The sequence below is a fragment of the Takifugu flavidus genome, chromosome 14 (genome assembly GCF_003711565.1).
Source record: "Takifugu flavidus isolate HTHZ2018 chromosome 14, ASM371156v2, whole genome shotgun sequence".
Taxonomy (NCBI): domain Eukaryota; kingdom Metazoa; phylum Chordata; class Actinopteri; order Tetraodontiformes; family Tetraodontidae; genus Takifugu; species Takifugu flavidus.
The window spans coordinates 13,489,467-13,511,985 of NC_079533.1; the positions used below are offsets into that span (position 1 = coordinate 13,489,467).

General features: G+C 45.0%; 3 protein-coding genes across 6 annotated transcripts in view; 1 reads left to right on the forward strand and 2 right to left on the reverse strand.

Moving 5' to 3' along the window:
- The window catches only part of zbtb16a (zinc finger and BTB domain containing 16a), a 78,725-nt gene extending 68,209 nt beyond the window's left edge, over window positions 1-10,516 (forward strand). For 3 of the 4 annotated variants that reach the window (XM_057053883.1, XM_057053884.1, XM_057053885.1), the window contains exons 6-7: window positions 2,397-2,567; window positions 4,951-10,516. In XM_057053883.1, coding sequence (XP_056909863.1) covers window positions 2,397-2,567; window positions 4,951-5,180 — 401 coding nt within the window. In that variant the 3' untranslated portion in view covers window positions 5,181-10,516. The remainder of the gene's footprint in view (window positions 1-2,396; window positions 2,568-4,950) is intronic. The other variant, XM_057053886.1, reaches the window with a different exon arrangement.
- A 2,519-nt stretch (window positions 10,517-13,035) lies between these two features.
- On the reverse strand, window positions 13,036-16,966 carry htr3a (5-hydroxytryptamine (serotonin) receptor 3A). Its single transcript, XM_057054756.1, has 9 exons — window positions 16,927-16,966; window positions 16,304-16,467; window positions 16,187-16,231; window positions 15,937-16,046; window positions 15,684-15,853; window positions 14,880-15,040; window positions 14,297-14,507; window positions 13,834-14,070; window positions 13,036-13,706 (listed from the first exon to the last, which is right to left on the reverse strand). The coding sequence occupies exons 1-9, from the start codon at window positions 16,964-16,966 to the stop codon at window positions 13,396-13,398; spliced, it is 1,449 nt and encodes a 482-aa protein (XP_056910736.1). The 3' UTR covers window positions 13,036-13,395.
- Window positions 16,967-17,988: 1,022 nt separating this feature from the next.
- On the reverse strand, window positions 17,989-22,318 carry htr3b (5-hydroxytryptamine (serotonin) receptor 3B). The gene is made up of 9 exons (XM_057055221.1): window positions 21,966-22,318; window positions 21,291-21,454; window positions 21,122-21,166; window positions 20,858-20,967; window positions 20,281-20,450; window positions 19,932-20,089; window positions 19,088-19,298; window positions 18,796-19,005; window positions 17,989-18,676 (listed from the first exon to the last, which is right to left on the reverse strand). Exons 1-9 carry the CDS (start codon window positions 21,997-21,999, stop codon window positions 18,411-18,413), a joined length of 1,368 nt encoding a protein of 455 aa, XP_056911201.1. The 5' UTR covers window positions 22,000-22,318; the 3' UTR covers window positions 17,989-18,410.
- Window positions 22,319-22,519: the final 201 nt, after the last annotated feature.

A 22,519-nucleotide genomic window follows, 5' to 3' on the forward strand; every position in this document is an offset into this window, starting at 1 on the left:
TCCCCCTTCTGACACAATGTTACACACACCCACTTTGTCTCTTATCCTGGCTTTGTTACAAATGTGTGTAGAAACACATGCACACACATAAAATTCCTGTTAATTTCCTGTGCTCGCTCGCGTGCGTGCGTGCGTGCGTGCGTGCGTGCGTGCGTGTGTGCGTGTTGAACCTGCAGCAGTCTATTGCCTGTTTTGTGTTCGCAGCTGTATTTGATAGTGCTGCAGCCAGGGCGAGCGAGCACTGAGTGAATTGGGAGAGAGGGGGGTGGGCATTTGTTGTTCTGGCAGTGATGGAGTCTGATTTACATCCTCGTACTGTTTGTAATGAAGCCAACACACATGCACACACACACTCGCAGGCACTCACCAGGCCTTTTGGAGGACACTTACTGAGGTGTGTGCGTCAGGGGGTGGAGGGTGTGTTGAGGCAGTGGTCAGGAGACGCAGGTGCTGATGCTCGGGGGCACGGGGGGCCTGTGGGGTTGCGTCACTGTGCCGGGTTCTCCGCGTCTTTTTCCACACCACAGAGAGAAAATGGGAGAGAGGAATGGAGGGACTGGAGAGGGAGAACCAGTTTTGGACAGAGGCTGTCGGACCATTATCCTTCCCACCCCAACCATGTCTAGAAATAAATAACTCGATTTTTTATTTTTACAATCTGGCTTTATGAGTATGAATTATTGCCATTTCAAACTCGGGAAACTGCCAGACAACGCTGCATTTTAGCGCCCCCAAATGGCCACAATATGTTTCACTGCAGCTTATAAAACTGAAATGGGAAAAAAAAACGTCATCAAGTTTTCATCATAATATGGACAATCATGTAACACACTACTGGATTTATGCCCAGTTTAATACTGGAGTCGATGTACTTTGGATGAAACTGACATTGCTTCATAACTCGGCCAACAGCTGATACCTCAGAGTCAACACTGCAAAAAATGCCGTCCGGGTTTGGGGAAGTAATAACATGCAACGCAAAATTCTAGAATGAAACCAATATTAGAAACGATGATGGTAGAAAAGGATTCTCGCTAAATGATCATGATGTTTGCAGATTGTACGTGAAGCAACAATAACCCTCCTGAACATTAGCATCCAGCACGCTGCTCTGATCAGAAGCTCTAATTAAAGGCAGGTGAATCTGGGCTCCATTATTATTCTTGTAGCGTCAGGCCAGCCCACCGAGCGCCGTGATGGATTGTGATCTCTGCTGTGGTTGAAACGCTAGAAAGAGCACAATGTCTTACAGCGGGAGCCGCTGATAACTTCACGCAGACAAATAAAGACTGTCACTTTTATTGATTTTTTTTTTCCCCCCCTTCCCTGCCCAACCACACGCACCCACACCTCCGTGTCTGAGCTCTGTCCGCCCTCTCCCATCCCAGCATCTCCATCAAAGTTTCCCAGCAACACCGCAGGAAAACCTTTGGATTTTTCATTCCCCATAAGATCATTTTCCGGTTAACCTCCTCTCCGTTCGCACCCGTCCGCTCCCTCGTCTCTAAATAAAGCGGACAAACAGATCTGCACTATATAGAACGTAAAGTCAAGCGCACAGCCTGGACGTGCCCTGAAACGAGGGGGCAGCGGCGTGTAACCAGAAATGCAATTTATTCCTGCGCACGTTGCCGCTCGGACAGGCAGATAATGAAAGGCGTAGGTTACTGATGATGACTTAAACCTGCCGAGCTGGACTGAAATACATTAATAAATGTCCCCACCAGCCTGACTGCAGAGCTGCGGCCCTGTGGGGGGACATGATGAGCAGCTCCTCATCAAATACCAGCAATACAATTAGCGTGCCGACCGCCGCTGAGAATCATAATATCCTCCATCGCTGACGTGTGAATATCCATTACGGCTGCCCGGTGGGGGCCTGTTGTCATTTCCATCACAGTGCACAGCCACTGTTGACACGCTGCGCCCGAGTGCAAATACGGAAACGCTTCACATTTACAGTAGGAGTGTTTAAACAGAGCAGCTACGAATTCAAACGGTCCAGCTTCACCCGTGCGTCCGCTTCCCGCTTTAACCAGGAAAAATGATTTCGACCCATCGTAAAATGTGTTTATGGCTGAGAAATGATGAAATATCTGCAGCGAAGCTGCAACTTTAAGAGATTTTCAATGAGAACGGGAACGTTTGTCTGAATCCGAACGACTCTGTGCACATCAGGACCCAACAGCACACAGATGTGCGTTTGTCTGACTCAGAAACATGTGGTGGGTTAATTTAATTTAAACGGGGCTGAACCACATCGTGTCTCCTGAAATGTCCCTCCTACATTCTTCAGGTTTCTCTGCATGTCAATAGGATGCTGAGGGTCAGGGAAGAGAGGGGTCAGCAGAAAGCAGAAGCTATAAACTCTGTCTTTCTTTTATCCACCTTTTCAGCAGGTGACCATCCGTACGAGTGCGAGTTCTGTGGGAGCTGCTTCCGAGATGAGAACACGCTGAAGGGCCACAAACGCATCCACACCGGGGAGAAGCCCTACGAATGTAACGGCTGCGGGAAGAAATTCAGCCTGAAGCACCAGCTGGAGACCCACTACAGGGTGCACACAGGTACTGGGATCCACGTCCAGCTGGCAGAGGAGGAGGAACACTGCTGGTTCTGGAACTACTTTCAGTGCTTTAACAGCGTGTTAGATGTCATGTTGCGTCTATGTTCCACAACTCTGGGCTAACAACAGGCCGACACAATACAGCAGCTCAGAAAGGTTAAACAGAACTCTGACCATCGTAATAGAATCATGAAAAAGTCACGTCAATGAAACCGGCTTCAGTCAGCTCAGTTTAGAGGTTTTAGCCGATTTGTCAACTCTAAACGCGGCTTCAGAACTCAGATCTGCTTTTAACCTACGGTGAAAAAGAATGACGCGACGATGAGGCGCTATGCTCGTCGTCTTTATGGAAACGTGCGTTCGGAACAGCTGCCGACGGACTCCAGACAGCAGGTTTGCAGCTGCGGCGCTGCAGAGCGGCGTCTGCAGTCTCTATCGATCCCGGTGTGTTTAGAGCCCATAAAGGTGTTGACATGGTGATAAACTGGGTTTCCTGGAAAACCAGCTCCAGTTCGAGCAAAGCGACCACGAGAACTCGCCCTGCTAACGCTCACGCCATGGCGGCGGCCTCCATCTTCCTTTCAGCATGCCAGCTGGTAAGCCACGCTATCGGGCGGCCTGTCCTATAATTGGTTCCCCCCGTCCAGCCTTTGTCTGGGGGAGGGGGCTCAGCGTTAAGCCGCAGAGCAACAGCAGATAACAAGAGCAAGTGACAAGCTCACAGTCAAAGGCCACCGCGCACAAAAGAGAGCCGCTTGATGAATCATCGACATTGGCAACCTCAGCCCCCCACCTCAGGTCTGTCCACACATCCCAAATGCCAATGGTGGATCAATATCTCGGCCCCATTTGCAATTCATTATTAGCTGGTTATTTGAGATCCGCCTGTTTACAGTCAGGTTATCAATAATAAGAAAAAAACGCCCTCCGTATGCTGGCAGACTTACACGCCGACCTGCTGCTCCGCGTTTTTGGGTGCCGGCTAAACGAGGTTGTTACCCGAAGGAGGTCAAGGTTGACCGTGGCTCGGAGAGAGCGGCAGCGGCGGAGACGCCAGGAAGCTGGAGCTTAAAGGTGACAGCGATCGCCGGGCCAGATCGCATCCGACAGCTCATTTCAAATGCCATTGGCAAAGGTCGGCATTTACATGTCTAATTTACGCCTGGCGGCCTGAGCGCTGCTGGATTATTCCCCGCCATCACTCAAATCATTAGCACATTTAGGACGCCGTCTGTGGATGAATTGAAACGAAATGTGCCTCTTGAACAGAGTAAATCCCCCAGTGTGAAAGCAGGACTCCGCTTTGATTTATGACACCCTCAACACGTCCCCGAACCATCGTTCCATCTGAGTTACCAACAATTAGATTTCGACGAGCCAAGAATGGTTTTAAAGCTTTATTAGCGGGATCGAAATTGCATGCGGCCTTGTCAATTTCGGCATATGTTGTTGTGGTACCACAAACACAACAATGCAACAGGACTCCCACGTCCTCAGGACGTCTAGGTCAAACGTAAATTGTGTGCAACTTCCTCCCTTGTGCTCTGGGGTAATTGGTGAGTTCTTCGAACGGGCTGACGTCACATTTAGCCAACGAGTTTTTCTCTTGTGTCCTGTCCTCCGGGCGGACCAGTTTTTGTCTGAGTGTGTTGGGGGGTTTGAACTGCACTGGAATGCTGTGTTTACGGAGGATTCTCCTGAATCTTTCCAAAACTCCAGACTGGTAAGAGATAGAAATGTTGCGGCGTTTGTTTCTATACTCTTCTTTGCCGGGGTGTCACTTTTTGGAGGTCTTTGTGAAGGTCCAGTCTGGGTAACCGCATGTTTTGAGCGTTGTTTTGAGATTATCCTGTTCCTTCTTTTCCCCTTGGGTTGTGGTGGGCACTTCTTTAGCCCTATGTTGTAGAGCTATGTTGTCCCAGTTATTAGAATGAGCGGCTTTAATGACTCCTGTAATGGAGAATGACAGGATTTTCCTCCAGGGTTTGGCCAATTATCATAAGACAAGAATGTTTCTCTGGGTGGAACCTTGGCAGGTTTCAGTCACACTGGTCCTTCAAAAGCAGCAAGAGAGCAGCGTGTTTGAAACATAAATTGGGAGAAGTTGCAGGAATCAGCAAAATTTGATCATTGAGATGTTGGGCCACTCTTGCTCAACACTTTTTATTTGTCCAAAAAAGGATGGGTCAGCTTATGAATTTGGAAATCACACTTAAAGCGTTTAAGGTGCTTGACTTGCTGTGGAAGGACCTTCATCACCTTCATGTAACGCTGTGCAGAAGCTTAAACATGCGTCTGAAGCGTCCGCTCCTGCTGATTTTTGCTGTATATGCAGATGATGCAACTGTGTTGAATCTGTGCTGATCACGCCTTCTCTTCCTCAGGTGAGAAGCCATTTGAGTGCAAGCTGTGCCACCAGAGATCCAGGGACTACTCAGCCATGATCAAACACCTGCGCACCCACAATGGCGCCTCGCCCTACCAGTGTACCATCTGCCTGGAGTACTGCCCCAGCCTGTCCGCCATGCAGAAGCACATGAAGGGCCACAAGCCTGAAGATATCCCCCCAGACTGGCGTATAGAGAAGACCTACCTGTACCTGTGCTACGTCTGAGGAGCGGGAGGGTACGATGAGGGGCAGGGTGGAGTAGAGGGGGGGAATGTAAAGGAGGAAGTGGAAGGAGTGGAGTTGAGGCGGAAGGAACGTTTGCAGCCGAGGAATGTCGACAGCAGAGGTTGGCGAAGGCAAGAGGGTTTGTTTTCTCTGGTTTCTGTTCATGCAAAGGCGGCGGCACACGTGGAAAACTATGTATCTGGTGGTGATGGGACAAGAATATGGGAGAAGAGGCAGACCACCGTTTGTTCGGATTCACCGGGTCATTCGCTACATCTACAGTTAGAACCTTTCAGGTCATTTCACACAGCGCCGTAAAGCGAGCGAGCTGCTCAGACTGGCTTTACTGGACGCTGCTGCCACAAAATCGGGTTCTCAAGAGCTATCTGGACCTCCACATTCTGGCCATGACACCATCCGTCACACAGTTTTACTTGTCCCCAACAACCGAAGGCCTTTTTCTTTTATCATTTCACACAAACTCGTCATTTCATTCTTCAGAATTCAGAAAATAAATGAAACTTCTAAAGATTAGATAAGAGCCATTTAGACCCATCTCAGTTTTCACTGAGCTCTCCCAATATAACCGGTGGGTTCAGGTCCTGGCTGTGGTGGTGGGATAGCCCCTGAGAATCCAGGGCATATGCAGTAGATGAAACAGTTGAACTGGATAACAGAGCACTAAAACACTGCTAACAATCAGGCTTCTGGTTGCGATGGAGGAAAAATGTTAGTGCTGCTCTTTTATTTTTATTTTTTTTATTTTGGAAGTTTTCTCAGCAGTCTTCCTGCTTCTGCATCCGTCAGGTGAGGGCTAAAGAGAATCGGGTCACCGGCGGCCACCCGTGGCTCCCCGCGGAGAACCGTCACTTCTTCATATCTCATATTTTAAGCTCTGCATTGTTCATTATAGAGGCTTGATTGCACAGGTAAAGAAAAATTACGACAACAGTCTCTGTTTGATTTCTGCACGTTTTCGTTTATTGTCCCCAGCAGTACTCCACATTAAACCAGCCTATATACATACTCGGTAGCAGTAGATACAGGACTTTTGTTATTCATTTACAGTCATTCTGTCACACTAATGAGCACCACAAACTGACACATCAGCCAATAACACGTCGGTCCACAAAACAAAATGCAGGGGGAGGGGAGATAATGGCTGCTTTTCCGTGGGAGCCCTGTGATTGGGCAGCTCGCGGTGAATGTTGAAGTTGCGCTGGGGAGGCCGTAGCGTGGCGCCTTCCACAAAGGTTCCGCGACAGGTCGGAAACTGGTTTACGGCATCGAAACATGAATGTGAAAGACTGTGAGCCGTGTTCACGCCGCGTCGCTGCAGGCTAACGCTGCCTTTCAGCAGAATTCCCAAAGGCACATTTTTCCCACCGTGGAGGCGGAGCCTGTCTCCGGAACGGTGAAGCTAGAGTCCGGCCAGGAGCCGTTATTACATTTGATCCTTTACTAAAACTTTGATTTAGAAAAGACTGAAACGATCAGGTTGACTGATGGAGAGAATAATAAGCACAACTGGCATCAAAAAGTCAACAGAAATAACTTCTGTAGTGATGTTACAGATATTTTTCGCCCGGTGTATATTCCAAACAGGTATGCACTGATTTTATTTTTTTGATTTTTTTTTTAAGATGTTCGTCCCGGACGTTTGTGTACACTGTGAAGCAGTGGGGGGGGGGGACTCCTTTTAATGTTTGTGCGTTCCTTTTGTCGTTCGCTGAAAGACGGCGTTGGCTCCGAAGTGTTGAGGTTTAAATCTGCAGCTTTGATGCGCGTTGCCGCGTGTCACGTTACCCTGGTAACACACGGAGATGGCGGATGGGGGCAGACGATCGCCCGATGGGACGGGATCCGAGCCCAGCAGCTTTGGGGGCGACCAATAAGACGACAGAATAATCAGCGCTTTTCTCTGTGGTTGTGTCCCTGTGGTCCACCGCTCTCGTCTCCTGGTTCTTTTTTTGTCGTCGTTGTTTAGCTTGAGTTTGAATCTCAACACATCGTACTTGAATTACCTCGTTATTTGTTTGGTTGTTTTTTGACCTCGTGTGTTTTGAGTTTCCCTGTTTTTGGTTGTTCATGAGCGCGCGTGGGAAAAGATGCGTTGCACAACGTGATAAACAACATGTATGGAAATATTAAGTGCCACAGTAAAGAGATTTTGAGTTTTTTTGTTTGTTTTTTTTGTGCATTACTTGTAACCAAACTGTGTGTTAATTAACTCTGTTAATGAGCCTCAACAGTTTGGTCATTTCTTATAAAAGCTACCTCTAAGTTTGTTTTTGTTTATGTTTGTGCATATGTTTTGCATTGTTTCATCATTGTTACGTCATCTCATGCATTTTTTGAGGGGGGGTTGTTTTAAGTGAGATGTATAGAAATGATTAGAGGCGGGAAAAGTAGTTGATTTGAAAATTCTAATGTTTATTCTTGTCTTATCGTTTCCCCCCAAAACCTCCGGCCAGACGAGCAGAGGAACGTTTTAAAGGGATACCCCAACTTGTTTTGTTTTCATTTTGATTCAGATATATTTATATTGTGCATGTGAGAACAAGAGTTGGGTTAGTTCCACTGCCGCTAATTAGCTTAGCTCAGACGTGGGTCGCGAAGGGTAGTCTGTCGACCATCGGCGTTATAGATCCAGTTTAATGTGGAAAACAAAGAGCAGTGCCAACATGCAGTGTTTGAGCTAAGCTAATTAGCAGGGTTTCTTTTCTTTTTTTTTAAATCAGCTCATGCACAGTCAAAAGAACTGTTTTTTTTCAGGCAGTCCGATGACAAACGCAAACGTTAGTGTATCCCTTTCAAAATGAGAAGCTATTTTGAAGCCTTAATCGAGGAGTAAGAGGAATTCAGCAAATGCGAGAGAGTCGTTGCTTTCTGAAGAGCGTATCAAAACAAGAATTTAAACTTGAAAATATGTGAATAGAAGTGTAGTTTTGTAATGTGAAACAAAAAATAAAAAAGAGCAGAAGTTGATGCAAAGCGCGTTGGTGTGCGTCAGACAATTGGAACTGCAAGAAGTAATCAAAAAAAAAAGGCAGAAGGTAAAAATCCTCTTCTGATTTCTGAACAAAGCCACCACAGGCTGTTTGATATATAAAAATTGTGATATTTTTGTATCGAGTGTCGGTCTTTCTTTCCATTTGTGGAGGGTCACAGCAGGGCACAGATAATTGTATTTCCTTATTTTTACCAGTTTTTTTCTCTCTCTGGGTGTGAATCATTTTTGCCTTGCTCCTCTTTGATATTGTTGGACAAAAAAAAAAAAACAGAAAAAATACACGTGAACATGTTGTAATAATAAGTGTCGCTTTCTGGATGTCGGTTGCGTCGTCGGTGAAGGACTAAAATCTGTCTGCCACCAATTTTACAAGTGTGTGTTTGTGACAAAAAAAAAAGAATCCTGGGATGGCAGGAGGACGCTGCCAAAACCCATCAGTTCATGTGTCATTCACACTTTTTTTGTATTGTGGCAATCCAAACTGACTGTCGGCACCGTTTTGGGTTTTTTTTTTGGTTTTGTATTTGGAAAAAAAAACAGAAAAAAGAAGGGATGACGTGTCCCGACGCTGTCTTACCATTTTCTTCTCAAACACTGTGAGTAGAGGGGGGGTTTATCCTCCCTCGTATGAGATCCACCTGTAGAAAGACCCACAATGCAACACCCGACCAGTCATATTGTTCCATCGTCGTCTATGAATGTTTTCTACTTTTCGTGTGGGTGAATGAGTGTGTGTGTGTATACGTGTGTATGTGTTAGTGGGAAAAATGCACTAATCAGATCAGATACAAAATAAGATGATATTCTATGCCACTTTTCTTTTTTCTCCATGTTGGAAAAACTATATATATATTCATTGGCATTGTTCTAGTTCTTCCCTCAGTGTTTCTGTAAGATCTTTGTGCCTAAAAATGGAATCTGTTCAACGAAAATATCATCGATATCTGCTTAGTTTCTGTATTCTCAGAAGAAAATAAAAATGGTGTCTCCAGCACGCTAGGGATGCCATGACGTTCGGAAAACAACCCGATTCTTTTTCATCGCCAGGGAAGCAGAGCTTCGATCCCCTCCCCATTAAAGCATAAGTACTGGGTACTTTCCTACCAGGAACTGAAGTGGTTCTGCAAGTCACGTCCGTAACGTTCCCTTCCTTCTTCACTTTCGCTCTCTGGCACTTGTTTAACGTACATTCAACCAGCTGAGCTGTGCCGAGGTTCTGCCGTTTCCAGGCGTGGTTGGACTTGGCGGGTCCAGACCGGCAGCTCAGCCGGTCCAGTTTCTTCTCTGTCTGAAGAACAATCAGAAAAGCCCAGGCTGCAACAGGCAGCTGTTAACACTGTGGTCCACGCAGAATGCCAGTCAGAAAGTTCTGGAACATTTGGAAATGGTTCTTCCAAGCTCTGCAGGTTCCCGTTGAAAGTTCCAGCTTTTTTTTTTTTTTGCCCCAAAACACAAAAACATGTTTCTGGACTGAATCTGCAAAGTCCTTTTTCACTCAGAGTCCCTTAAAAAAGGAGGAAAAGCTCCGTTTGTGCAGGTTAGCATGAGGGCGCGCTGCTGCTCTGCTCTGTTTTAGCCACTTAAGTACTTTTTGTTTCCCTTTCCGACACTTAAAGGGGGATGCTGAGGGAATCATGGCATCCCTGGAGCTGGCACTCTGTGTTTTGGTGTGGTGTTTCTAGAACAAGTAGCCATTTCATGCAGTGTTGCGATGCATGTGTCATGGAGGTCTAGACTCATAACAAGGCACCGAGACATTGTATTTTTTTATATTTAGCACTGAGGACCAACGGCCCTGTCGGACCAAGCATAACCAGGCTTTTCTGTCTTTCCCAGCTTGTCTGTGCTACTTATCATTGTTGTGACAGCACAAGTGCCAGTCGAGTTGTTCCGTAATAAGAAAATAGTGTTTTTATTATGATTTGACTTGTTATAGTTTTTGTCTACCTCAGCACCTAATCTTAGCCTAATCTTAGAAGGTGCCCAATTATTATTTTGTTATTTTATTTTCACGGTTTTTGTTCAAATATTGTCGTCGGTTGTATGATTTTTTTTTTTTTTTTTTTTTAATTCTGCATTCGAGCTTTGCAACGGTCCTTTGTCTTTTCCAGCGACAACGTGCTCTGTTTGTTTTATTTCCCTGTGGCAGTATGTTTCCTGTTGAGCTGTGCCACCGATCTATAGCCACCGTCTGTTGATATAGAGATTGTTCTTTTTTTTCTGTTTCGTTTCTTTCCATGTAGAATCAGACACCTCTCTTTGTAACATTTCAGTGTTCTCTGATGGAGTGTGAAAAAATAAAAAAATAAAAGATTTAATGCTGCCGCTTCTCTATGTTGTCACTAAAGTCAATGTTGTGCCTTTTGATAGTGAAAAATCTTTTTTTTCTTTTGTTACATCAAACTAATAGTAGATTGTTTTTCTAGCAGATTTCTTTTTTAACTTATGAGTCTTATAATGAAGATCAGACCACGATGTTCTGTTGTATCCTTTCAACCTGCAGTTACAAAGAAAAATAATCAAATAAAAAAGGACTTGACGTCGTCTCCCTGGTTGTATTTTTTATTCTGACCTTTTGTGTTCTGATATCTCAGGTTAACGTGAAGTTCAGGATTCTTCATTTAAAGTCTGAACAACAACGGAACAGAAGAGAGACGCAGAAAACCCACTTCGCTGGTTTCTCCACGGAACGCTTTTATTGTGAAGGTGTTGAGAAAACTACCTGGAGCTCCGGGGGAGGAGACCAGAGGTCACGGAGAAGATGGGAGAACTTGATGATGGGATCCTCCGGCACAGCTGGAGACCACAGCTGGAAGGAGGACGGGCAGAAAGAGTTGATGCCCTCAGATGACTCCAGGTGAGAAACTAGAGGCTGAACTTTGACGTCAGCCAAGGTCCAATTTAAAACTTCTTCACCTGGAGTGTCAGAGTCATATGGAGACCATGGTGATGTCCAAGACTGATACCCCGCAACGGGATATCAGTCTGTGGAGGGTGCTGATCAGGACTCCGCGTGGTCTTCATGGAGAAGCAGACAGCAGATCAAGCCAAACAGGAAGTCCCCACTTTAGTGTAGATCCAGCAGTTTCTTACCAAAATAAAACTCAATATCAGATGCAGAGTTTAAACTCAGGAACTATGATTTTAGAAGCACCAAACAAGGTTGGTGGACGGCTCCTGAGGGGAAGGCTGGTGGACGTGGACACGACCCGCATCATTTCCTGCTTTAGAGAATCCCGTTGGCGGTGCTGCTGATGTTGACGGGCAGCAGTGGAGGTCATCGTTGTTTTAAAGCACGAATCCCGAGCTGGTGCGTGGAGCACAATCATTTCGATCCAATTTGCAGCCATTGTTTTGTCAGATTTTCCCTCCCAAATCTGGACTAGCGCCGTGTTGACAGTCGGCCGAGTGCATCCTGTGATGCGCTAATGATGACGGCTGCGGTTCTTCAGGCCTCGCTGCCTTTATGGCTTCTGTTTCCTGTTGCTTAGAGGTCATAAATGCACGCATTACGGGCGAATGCACGCTGCCATTATGGAGGCGGTGAGCTGAAACAGTGTTGGAGGGTAGACTGACCTGAGTCACGTGTTGTCAGATTAGATAGTTCAGTTCTGTACTCGGTCTCCATCCATCCCTGCCCCCCACCATTAAAGAACCAGCCCTCCATCCTCTCACCAGCTTCCTCACCCTCATCATCATTTACATATTTCACACACACACATCAGGTTTTCTTCCATTTCCAGGTGGACATAAATGTGGTCAAATGCCAGAAATGTAAAAATGTTTGCTGTTTAAAAAAAAAAAAAAAAAGAATCATGGACACGTTCAGGTCAAAGGAGAATTAATGTTCGATTTTCCTTCATTTGAACAAAAACAGATGGTTCATCGTGAGTGTTGCATCACTGTAATTAGAACTCAGAACTTTATTGCCAAGTAAGCATTCACGTACAAGGAATTTTACATAAATTAGATAAGACACAATATGACATCACAGGAGTGCGTAGACATATAAAACAGTGTAAATAAACGTAAAAGTGTGCATATAAGAAAGAACTCATTACTGGTTGACGGCTGTTGTTTATTGTCTATCGTTTGGTTCTGCTGAACTCAGATTTGGGGTAAAAACAAACAGGAAGTGAGGGAACATGAAGTGAACAATGTGTGAGGATCAGAGTTTGTGTTACCACTCTGACCTTTTACCTAAATATCTGCAGACAATCAACCCATCTCTGCCACCACACTCCATTCAAACGGTCTATTTCATTATATGAGTCTGTTTTAAGACTGCTCAACATGTCATTTTTCTTTTCTTGTATGTACATTTTGAGATGGTTTGGCAAAGTTCTGATTATTTCTCACATAAGTACATACACATAATTGACAGAGCACGTTAAAAATTATGCAAGTACATCAGAGATTCGTTATTAAAAATATAAATGAAGTAAAAAATAAAAAGTTATGTTTTAGAGCAGCTCCAGTAATACTTTAGTACATAGTTTACACAGTGTGATATTTGTACACTTGCTTACATAAACTTGGAATTAATGATATTTTGGATGATGAAGAAAAGTTATATTTAATTATTGATATATAATATGCAGGGAAACAGTTGTGTATACTGACACCACCTGGTACAGTTTGGTACTGCAACGCTTACCTGCGCCGATGTCCAAATAGATCTTTAACAGATTAAATGCACCAATTTTTTTGTCAACCACAACAGAAATTAACCAAATATAACGCAACATACTACAACAAATTTAAATTTAAAAACGTGGTTTTCTATGAGCTGTACGGAAAAAAAAAACATTTTTTAACAATATCATATACTTACAATACTTTTTAGGGGCGAGGCAACGTGCTGTTTTTCCAAATTAAAGTCAGGAAATCATTTTATAGATTTCATAATAGTGAACAAAGATACATTTTTGCAAACACATTAATGGTTTAATTTGTGGATGTCTTATTATTTTGAGGAAATATAGAGCATGTAGAAAAGGTTCCCTTTAATGAAACATTGTTGGTTTGTGTCTTGTAATATAGTGCTTGTGTTTCTTTATATTAACTGTGTTTCTCCGCCTGTCTTTAGCTCTCTGCTCCAGGAAGTATCCTGGTCCATTCCTCAGTGTACCCACTGACCTGCAGTCAGTAGTTCTGACAGATCTCTGGTCTTCTGTGTTTGCTGCGGTGGTGAGCGGGCCTTCAGGCAACCTGCCACACAGACCAAAGTGTGCCCAATGTGATGCTGTACGTCACCACGGCAACCAGGTACACCCTGAAGAGCAGCACATCCAGCACGTAACCGACCTGCAACCACTCCTTTGCCACTTCACGGCACCTGTCTCTCTTCTCTAGGAAGTGACGTATTGCCATCACTTCCTGTAGGATATTGTTCATGACCGGCGGGGTGGGGTCCCTGCGGGGGGGCAGACCCAGTCTGAGCAGCCCGCTTTCTTGTTCATGCTGGCTGAGCCTTTGGCCGATCTCACACGTGTGGTGGAGCGTGCACTGGGCTGCAGGGGGGCAACAACCACATCTACAATCAACATTTGAACTCATCCAGTCATGATCCCAAATGGATCAACTCTCCCAATCTGCTGCATTTAAACGCAACTAAATCCAAATATTTACTGTCCTTACTGGTTCCATAGCTGCTGTCCTTGTAATGGTCCAGATCGGATCCCTGGGATGACAGTCGGGAGCACAGGCGGTGTTTCCGGCGGATGCAGAAGAGAACCGGAGCTCTCTCCAAGACCACGTACTTCACCCAGTCTGGAACAGGGGTCTGCAGGTCCTGCTTGTGCACCAGGCGGACGATCAGCACCGTCTCAGTCAGGCTGATCACCAGCAGGGCCATGCACACCACAAAGTACACGCCTGGACACAGGTGACGCAAACACGAGGGAACAATCAGGAGCGAGGGAGTATGAGAGGGAACATCAGAAAGTTCTCCTAAAACCATCAATTTAATCATTTATTGCTTCAAACATGAGATCTAAATATGTATTCTTGATTTTAAGTCATGTTGTCTCTCTAAAGGTTGCATCCACCAGCTTCCTGACATGGTTTGGGGATATCTAATCCTCAGAATCCTCTGAGTCACCTATCAACGGGGTTCCGATGGCGGTGGCCGGCAGCGTGTCGGAGACAATGATGAGGAAGACTGAATATCCCAGCAGGAGGGTGATCTTGAAGGAGACCCTCTCTCCGCTGTCCGGCGGCAAATAGAAGCCGACAATGTCCATCACCATTAGGAAAATGCTTGGCAGCAACAGGTTTACCGTATAGAATAACGGCCGCCGGCGAATCACAACCTGGAATCACATTACATTCCAAAATTACCAATCCACAAACTAAATCTACATAGCAAAGCGTAGCCTGGCCTAGCTGTTCCCAGTTGCCACCACCAGTAGCTGGAAGCAAAGATGCATTTAAACGTTTGAATCCCCACAGAAGCATAAAAGACGTGCTTCATTTTCGCAGGAATCTGCCTTCGTGTCTCTTGCTGTCTGGAAACAGATTTAGGTCATTCTTTTCTTCTTGTTTTCCATTTGTAGTTTTAGCATCACCTAGTGGTTCAACTGTTAAGCTGCATTTTGGTCAGGACCAGCTCGGAATGTATGCGTGTGAGCATGTTTAATATTTTTTACATTTTCAACAGACTCGTAAATGTAAAGGAAACATACATGGAACTTCATCTCAGCGTAATAGTCATCGTTGTCAACGCTGAAGCTCTTGTATTTGGACAGGATGTGCAGCAGCTCCCACTCGCCCTGGTTCATGAAGACACTTTTATCCTCCCGGAGCTCCTCAGGGCTTCGCATCAGAGTGATGTTAATGTCATCAACTGTGGATCGAACAGAGGGCAGAAGCCATGGCAACAGGTTAGCTTACAGCCGGCGTCACAGTAGGAGAGAGTTCAGAAGGTCCAGAACCAAACGCACGATCTGCTCCAGCTTTAATGAAAGGAGTTAAGACGGAGCTGCAGAGGGTTCATTACTTCACCAGAACATCAGAGACAAAAGCGATTCGCCGGCGTTTGATGGCTCAGGAATCAACAATCAACAAGGTCACAGGTTTGCTGATCACATTTGGGTCTTTTTATGTCACGTTTAAGATCGTACTCCTGCTAAATTTACTAGAAAGTTATTCTGGAAGTCGGATCATCGGGAAACATCTACCTTTAGATTTTTCTCATTTACACCGGCTTCAACTAATTAATCCTTTTAGGTTTTATGTCCCTAGCGTGACCTTTAAATGCCAGGAGAGCATTCGTTTCCTGCTTCATTCTCTCCTCTTCTCTGCCCCTCACCTGCTGCTGGAGCTTGACCCCCTTCACCGCGATTGCAGTCAGATTAGTTTCAAATTAACAGTAATTCAATCAGACGTAGTTGAAGCCGACACCAAGTCACAAGATCCCTGAAGCCGGTTTCCATCATGAGTCCAACTCAAAAAACAGGTCCCCTGTGTAAACCTGCAGGAGGTCTTACTGGTGTGGAGCCAGCTCTGGAAGGTCAGGCTGCACTTCTGCACGTCGAAGGGGAAGTTGTAGATGTTCAGCGTGCACGCCGTGACCACCTGGATGGGTTTGTAGTTCCGCACCAGTCCGTCGTGCGTCACGTAGACGTAAGGTATGTCTGGAGACTTCCCCACATCCACGCTGCAGGTCACAGATGAGAGGCGGCGCGTTAATCACGCTGCACAGCAGCACACGTGTGTCAGGAACGCGCGCGCTGATCTTACAACTCGTTGATGAGGATGTCTGGAACCCAAACGTTGGCCGTGGGTATGGAAACCTGCTTGACCTCGTCGAAATCTTCGGGGTTCCACACCAGGAACTCATCTGTCCATGACTAGAACATTCAGATCCGATCATAAATAACCGTCCTATAACATTCAGAGCTACACAAAACCAAGACAGTGGTGAAAATGATTGTTTCCCACGAAAGATTTCAATAGAAATTCAAAAACAAAAAGGACATGCTGGTCTCACCTGTCTGTACCACACGTATGTGGTCAGAACCTGATTTTTTTCATCCTGTAGGAACAGCACAAAGTTGTTAGATGCTGATATTCACGCTAATAAACCCAGTGTTGCTGTAGAACCCACCACATTGAGGATGGAGTAGACCATGAGGTCGATGGCCACGGTGGTGGATGTGCGCCAGTCCTTCACTGGTCTGACTCCTTTTTTATAGCCAGCGCTCAGGAAGTCAGACAGACGCACTAAAGTGGCGTTCGAGAATCTTCCGGAGCTGCTGCTCGGCTTCTTCACTGCAAAAGGAATTTCCCCGAATAAACTGGTGGCTGTTTCATTAATAACACTGTAATCAAGCGCACGTTGTGTTTTTATAAAGTTAACCATGAAAAGGGGTTTTTATTTTTGGGTATTTAAAAAAAAAATCAAACTCATATTAAAAAATGACTTACTTTATTAACACAGCATAACAGACAGAGGTTTTTCCATTGGTTATTGCATTTAAAAGTAATTGATGGATTACATTTAATTAATAATTGTGGCTATTTCTTGTGTTATTATTAATGCGGATGACATAATGATCCTATAAAAGCCTTAAAAGTGTTCTCAATGGAGGCGAATGAAGGTAATGAAAGAGGCAAATACCTGTGCAGCCGCGTGTTGCTGCTAAAAGGACCAGAGAAATGAAGATCGTCCAGGCAGGCGAAGCTCTCATGGTGTCACTTCTGCTCTCCTGTCCTGGCTTTTCTGCTGACGGTTCAAATCCTCCACCAGGAGCATCGCCACCAGGAGCATCGCCACCACGTCCTCCACCAGGTCCTCCACTAAAAGGGCGGCGCTCTGAGCTGTGTTGGCCCCGCCTCTCTCAAGCAAACGGCCGCTGAGCCGATGGTGTGAAACCAGAGTTGTTATTTTAAACCAGTAGCACCAGTGGGAGATGACTTTGCATCACAGTCCTTATGAATATATATAAATACATAAATAGAGTGCAAATATATAAAGATTTCAACGGCTGTAATGACCTTTGACCTTTGCTCTCCTGTAGTGATTCTGATCCTCAACTGCCACTGGTTCCAAATCAATAAACAAATAAATAAAAACACTCTGAAAGTATCTCATGAGGTGGTATGGACAAAACAGGCAATTTCTCATATTTGGAACATTTGGTAGGTTTGGTTTTTTTTACTCTTTAAATTTTGCACATTGCATTTGCACAAATTCCTGTGTGAGATCTGGTGGAGACGAAAACATGAAGCTCGACGTGCAGGTGCCAGTGTCCTCAGAACTCTCTAAACATTTGTCATCGGTTGTTGTGGAACAACGCGTAAACGGATACTGGGAAAATCACATTAACATGGACTTTCCAGCAGCAGCTCTGCCACGATGCACTTCAGATGTTTCTATCGGAAGATCGGGAGGTCCAGCTGGGTCCACTCCCCTGAGTCACAGGCTGGTGAAACATAATATAAGATCATAGCTGAACACTGAATATTAGATCATATCTGAGAGGAAAACATTACAGCCAAATCGAATCACAGTCCAGGGGAGTCATCAAATGCCCATGTAATCGAATCCTTATGCTCTGAATCTGAATTCGTATGGTTCAACAAAGTAAAATGTGACCACAGGAGTCTTGATAACGTCAATACTATGACACTGAGGCCACAGTGATGAGAATCTGATATGGAGAAAGTCTTTAGTGTGATTTAGTGTAATTTCCTGAAATTATTTCTCTTATAGTCCAGATGTTCTCAGCCGTTTCAGGTCTCAGGAACGCTGAGGAAGTTCATCATTGGAACAAAAAACTCTGCCAATGCACGGATCACCACTCAGTCCTTTTATTCACGTAAATCTTCACATTCTACGAAACATTAGGTGAATGTTTAACAGCATGATTATGATGTAACTCCAACAACCATTGAAACATTTTCAGTTTCCTTCATTATGGATCCAATCTAAAAGCAGGAACATGCGTCAAATGTGCTGGTCAGGACCCGTCGTGCCCTCTCTGCTGCAGCAGGGAAACACCAACTAATCAAAGATTCTTTAATAGCAAAGCTTTTACATCAAACAGTTAAAATTTTTAAAAAGATTCCACCAAATCTCGATCACTATAATTCAACAGGTCTGTTCATGTTACCACATTAATACAAATATGAAGTTTTAAAAACAAATATGTGTGTTTTAATGTTACAGTTAAGTCAGAGCTGATGATGACGGCATCAGTGGGAAGTTCCTGTCAGGCGAAGCTCCAGCTTGTCCAGAGCAGTATGAGAGTCCCAGCGTACAGGACCAGAACCAGCAGGTAAACCCAGAACAGGACACGATCCAGCTTCAAGCAAAGTTCCAGCCAATCATCCTGAGCCGAATTCTCGGTGTCCTCCTGGTGCAGGGCCAGACGCAGGGAGGCCAGCTCCTGCAGGAGCCAGTCCAGGCCGGAAGGAACTTTCTGATCCTCATTCAGGGACACCAGGTCCTCCTCCAGGGACGTCTCCAGCTCGTATTCTGGGAAACAGTGAGGGGATGTCTATGATGGGACAGAAATACAGCTGCATGCAAAAAACACCTAAATAAAAATAATATTTGTAATGTTTTGCCAGACTGATGGACTCCATGCAGCTCACCATCAGATGGGTCAACAGAGTCCAAAGTTCTGATGGAGGTCAGAGCACTCGCTGTGACCTCCTGACCTCCTGATCCATACCGGTCGAGCAGGCAGGCCGACAGCGACATCTGCTTCACGTCTTTGTCATTGTGATGCAGAAGTTTCACCACCAACATGGACTTTATGAGGCTGAGCATCAGCAGAGCCATGCACACTGCAAAAAACACGCCTGCGCATAAAAAAGATGGAGGACCTGGTGAAGATAGACGCTACAACCTCCGAAAGCCTACAGAAATGCCCGTAATGATCACCTATGAGCGGCGTTCTGACGGCAGTGGAAGGGAGCTCCTCTGTGATGTTGACTCTGAACACGGTGTATCCCAGCAGGATGCTGACCTTAAACACAATCCTGGTTCTGCTGTTCAGAGGCAGATAAAAACTAGTGACGTCCACCAGCATGAGGAAGATGCTGGGGATGAGGAGACCCACCACGTACAGCAGGGGGCGACGGCGGATCAGCACCTGAACAGCGCAGAGAGCTCAGCTGAGACAGAGACGTGGTCCTGTTTAAGCAGCCTGAACTTGAGCTTTGCCTTTTACCTGTTTGGACTCCAGTTTAAAGATACATTTTGTGCATGTTATCACACACTTTTCTCTCAAAACAAAGCACTAAAATGAGATTGGCGGTGCGTGAACAGCAAACTTAGATGTTCTGTTTCATTCTAGCTGCAATTCATAAAGCGAAAAGACAAAATTCAACATCTTCACTTGTTTAACCAAGTGTGCACTGCAAAAGTTCTGCATGTGATTTTTCATCTCAGATGCTCCAGATTTATTCCATGTCATGAGATGCTGCATCTCCAACAACCCTTCGTTCTTAAGCTGAATAAATCTGCCCCTGGTGCCCCCCCACCACCCACCCTGCCCACCTGCCATGGGCTGTGAGGGCCCCAGTAACAACCAGTCCATTGATGGAGCAGCACTAACACTGCGCCATTATCAGCCTGGCCTGACTGACTCAACAGCCTCAGCCTCATCCTTTAATGTTAGCTGATCCTTCCATGTGGGGGGGTGACATCATCCTTGCTTTAACTTTGTTACTATGACACCGAAAAATATTTTCCCCCTGTGATCAGCAGGACCAAACACACTCACGTTAAACTGGATTTGGGCGTAGTCGGTGGCGTCTTGGTGGATGTGCCAGTAGTGGGAAGGAATGGACTGGAGTTCCCACTCCCCATCGTTCATGAACTCCCTTTTGTCGTTGGCGATGTCCTCAGCACTCCTCAACAGAGCCAGGTCAATTTCCTTCACTGTGCAAACACACAACAACCATACGGTCCGTGAAGAAAATGTTAGTTCAACGTTCAGGCTCCTCTCTTTCGGGAGAATGGGTTTAGTTGTGGTGGTCGTGGACTACAGCCGGCTTTAAATAGAGTTTTCCCTGGTGATTAAGTTAACAGGTTGGTTGGTTTCTAAGCAGGTTGGGTCTCCGGGTCAGAACCTGAGTGCAGCCAGCTGCGGAAGGTCAGACTGCAGTTCTGCTTGTCGAAGGGGAAGGCGTACATCTCCAGGCTGCAGGCCAGCACCACCTGCATGGGCCGGTAGTTCTTGACCGAGCCGGATGAGTTGACGTAGATGTAAGGGATGGGAGGGGACTTCCCTCCGTCCACACTGGGGGACAGGAAACGTGAGAACGTGAACACAAGAGCAGGCGTGCATGTTGTTGGCATGGGCTTCTTACATAACTCTGGTGCTGAGTCCAAATAGTCATCTTTACCAACAAACATTGTACATTCTGGATTTCTACATCCGACACAGCACAAAGGCCTCAGTCACACTTGTCCTTTTTCTTTTTTTAGAGTAAAATGATCCAATAATGTTAAAGAGTTGGGAAATAATAACACGAACACCAGAAACTCTGTTTAATTCTCCAGTTCTTGAATGTAGGTGGGAAAGTTGTGATTTTAAACTAGGCTGAGGTGAATACCTCCAAAGTCCTCAAGTGAAGAGTAAAAATGGGCCTCACGGCTGAAAGTTATGTGTTCAGTTGCTGTTATCATGTTGGATTTTGTTTTTACAATTCAGTTACGATCACGTCAGGGATCCAGATTGCATCCGATGAGAGAGAGATCTCGTTGAGTCCATCAAACTCTTCGGGGTCCCAAACCAGGAACTCATCTGTCCACACCTGAAAGCAGCAGCGTGAAAATGCTAAAATTAGCTTCTGTGCTCACGTTGGGAAGTGAAACTCTAATTCAGTGGCGGAGCCTGACTAATGTGGATATTTTCAGAAATTACGAATCGCTCCAAATGTGTTGCGCAATCAGAAAGGTTTGTCTTACCTGTCTGTACCAGATGCTGGTGGTGATGCTCTGAGTCTTTCCATCCTGTCAGCAGAAACGTTAGAACAACAGGTGCTGAGACGTCGTCTCTGACCAACCAACAAACCGAAAAACTACTTTAGTGACGTGAGGTGCTATAAGTGTGAGAGCAGCGGGGGATCAGAGTTACCACGTCCAGGACGGACAGCAGGATGAGGTCAATGGAGACCGTGGTGACACTGGTCCAGTCGTGGACAGGTCGAACGCCGCAGTCGTACTTCCTGAGGAGCGTCCTGGTCAGCTGGTTCAGTGCCGACCTCTTTGGCTTCTCCGGGACACATTGAGACACGTGTGCTGCGAAACAGAGATCAATCAATCAGCAGAGAACTCCTACCTCCTGTAGAATATTATTGCTTCTGAAGAAACTCTGGAAAATGTATAATAATTATAAAATTGTATGGATGTATTATTAAATGCCAACAACAATAATAATCATAATAATAATAGTCAGCATCAGCATCATCATCATCATCCAAGGGTATTTTTCGTAGTGTGACATGATCTTTATTATTATTGTATTATTGCTCTCATCCTCCAAGCACAAACTTGTTTTACAGAAAACCACTTAATCATTAGTAATTATAATTAAACATTAAAATAAAATTGTACGTCAGGTATTTAGGTTAATGCCGTTGCAGGTTAATCTATCAGAGCTTAATGTGACGTTATAACTGTACACTTTAATTACCAAGATGTTTTAACCGACATGAATTCATATAAAATCTCTTTATCTTTGAAAAGTAATTTACGTTTTTTATAAAGTTCTCAGGATTTCGGGGAGAAAAAATAGAATAAAAAGTATTACCTGAAAAAAAGATGAGGAGCCAAATAAGAGACATGACGACTCCAGGGGTTTCCAGATGTCAGAGGAGTGGCGAGATTTAAAAAAAAAAAAATCCAGTTGTATCCCCTAAGTTTCAGATCAGCTTCCCTCTGAACGCTCAGCAAACAGGTTCTGAGGACATTTTGGTTGCAATCGAATCGGTTTTCCCTCCCCGGGTCAGCTGATATGACGCCTAATGATCCTCCCTGTAGGTTCAGGTCCGTTCACGCAGCGTGGAAATATATTCAAATTACAAACATATGATGATAAAAGATGGAAACACCCAAATTTCATGATCTTTCCCATCTCACCGAAGGATGTAAATGTACAATGATGACGTCCGTATTGGAAATAATGTTGCTAAGTGTTTGTAAAAAAAAAGAAATTTAGCTTTTATCCTCAAATCCAGAAGATGAATATACGGTATATCATTTTAATATAGAGCTTCTATTTTTAAATAAATCTGAATGAAGAACACCAGGAAATTCAACCTGAACTCTCTCTCTCTCTCTCTCTCTCTCTCTGTGTGTGTGTGT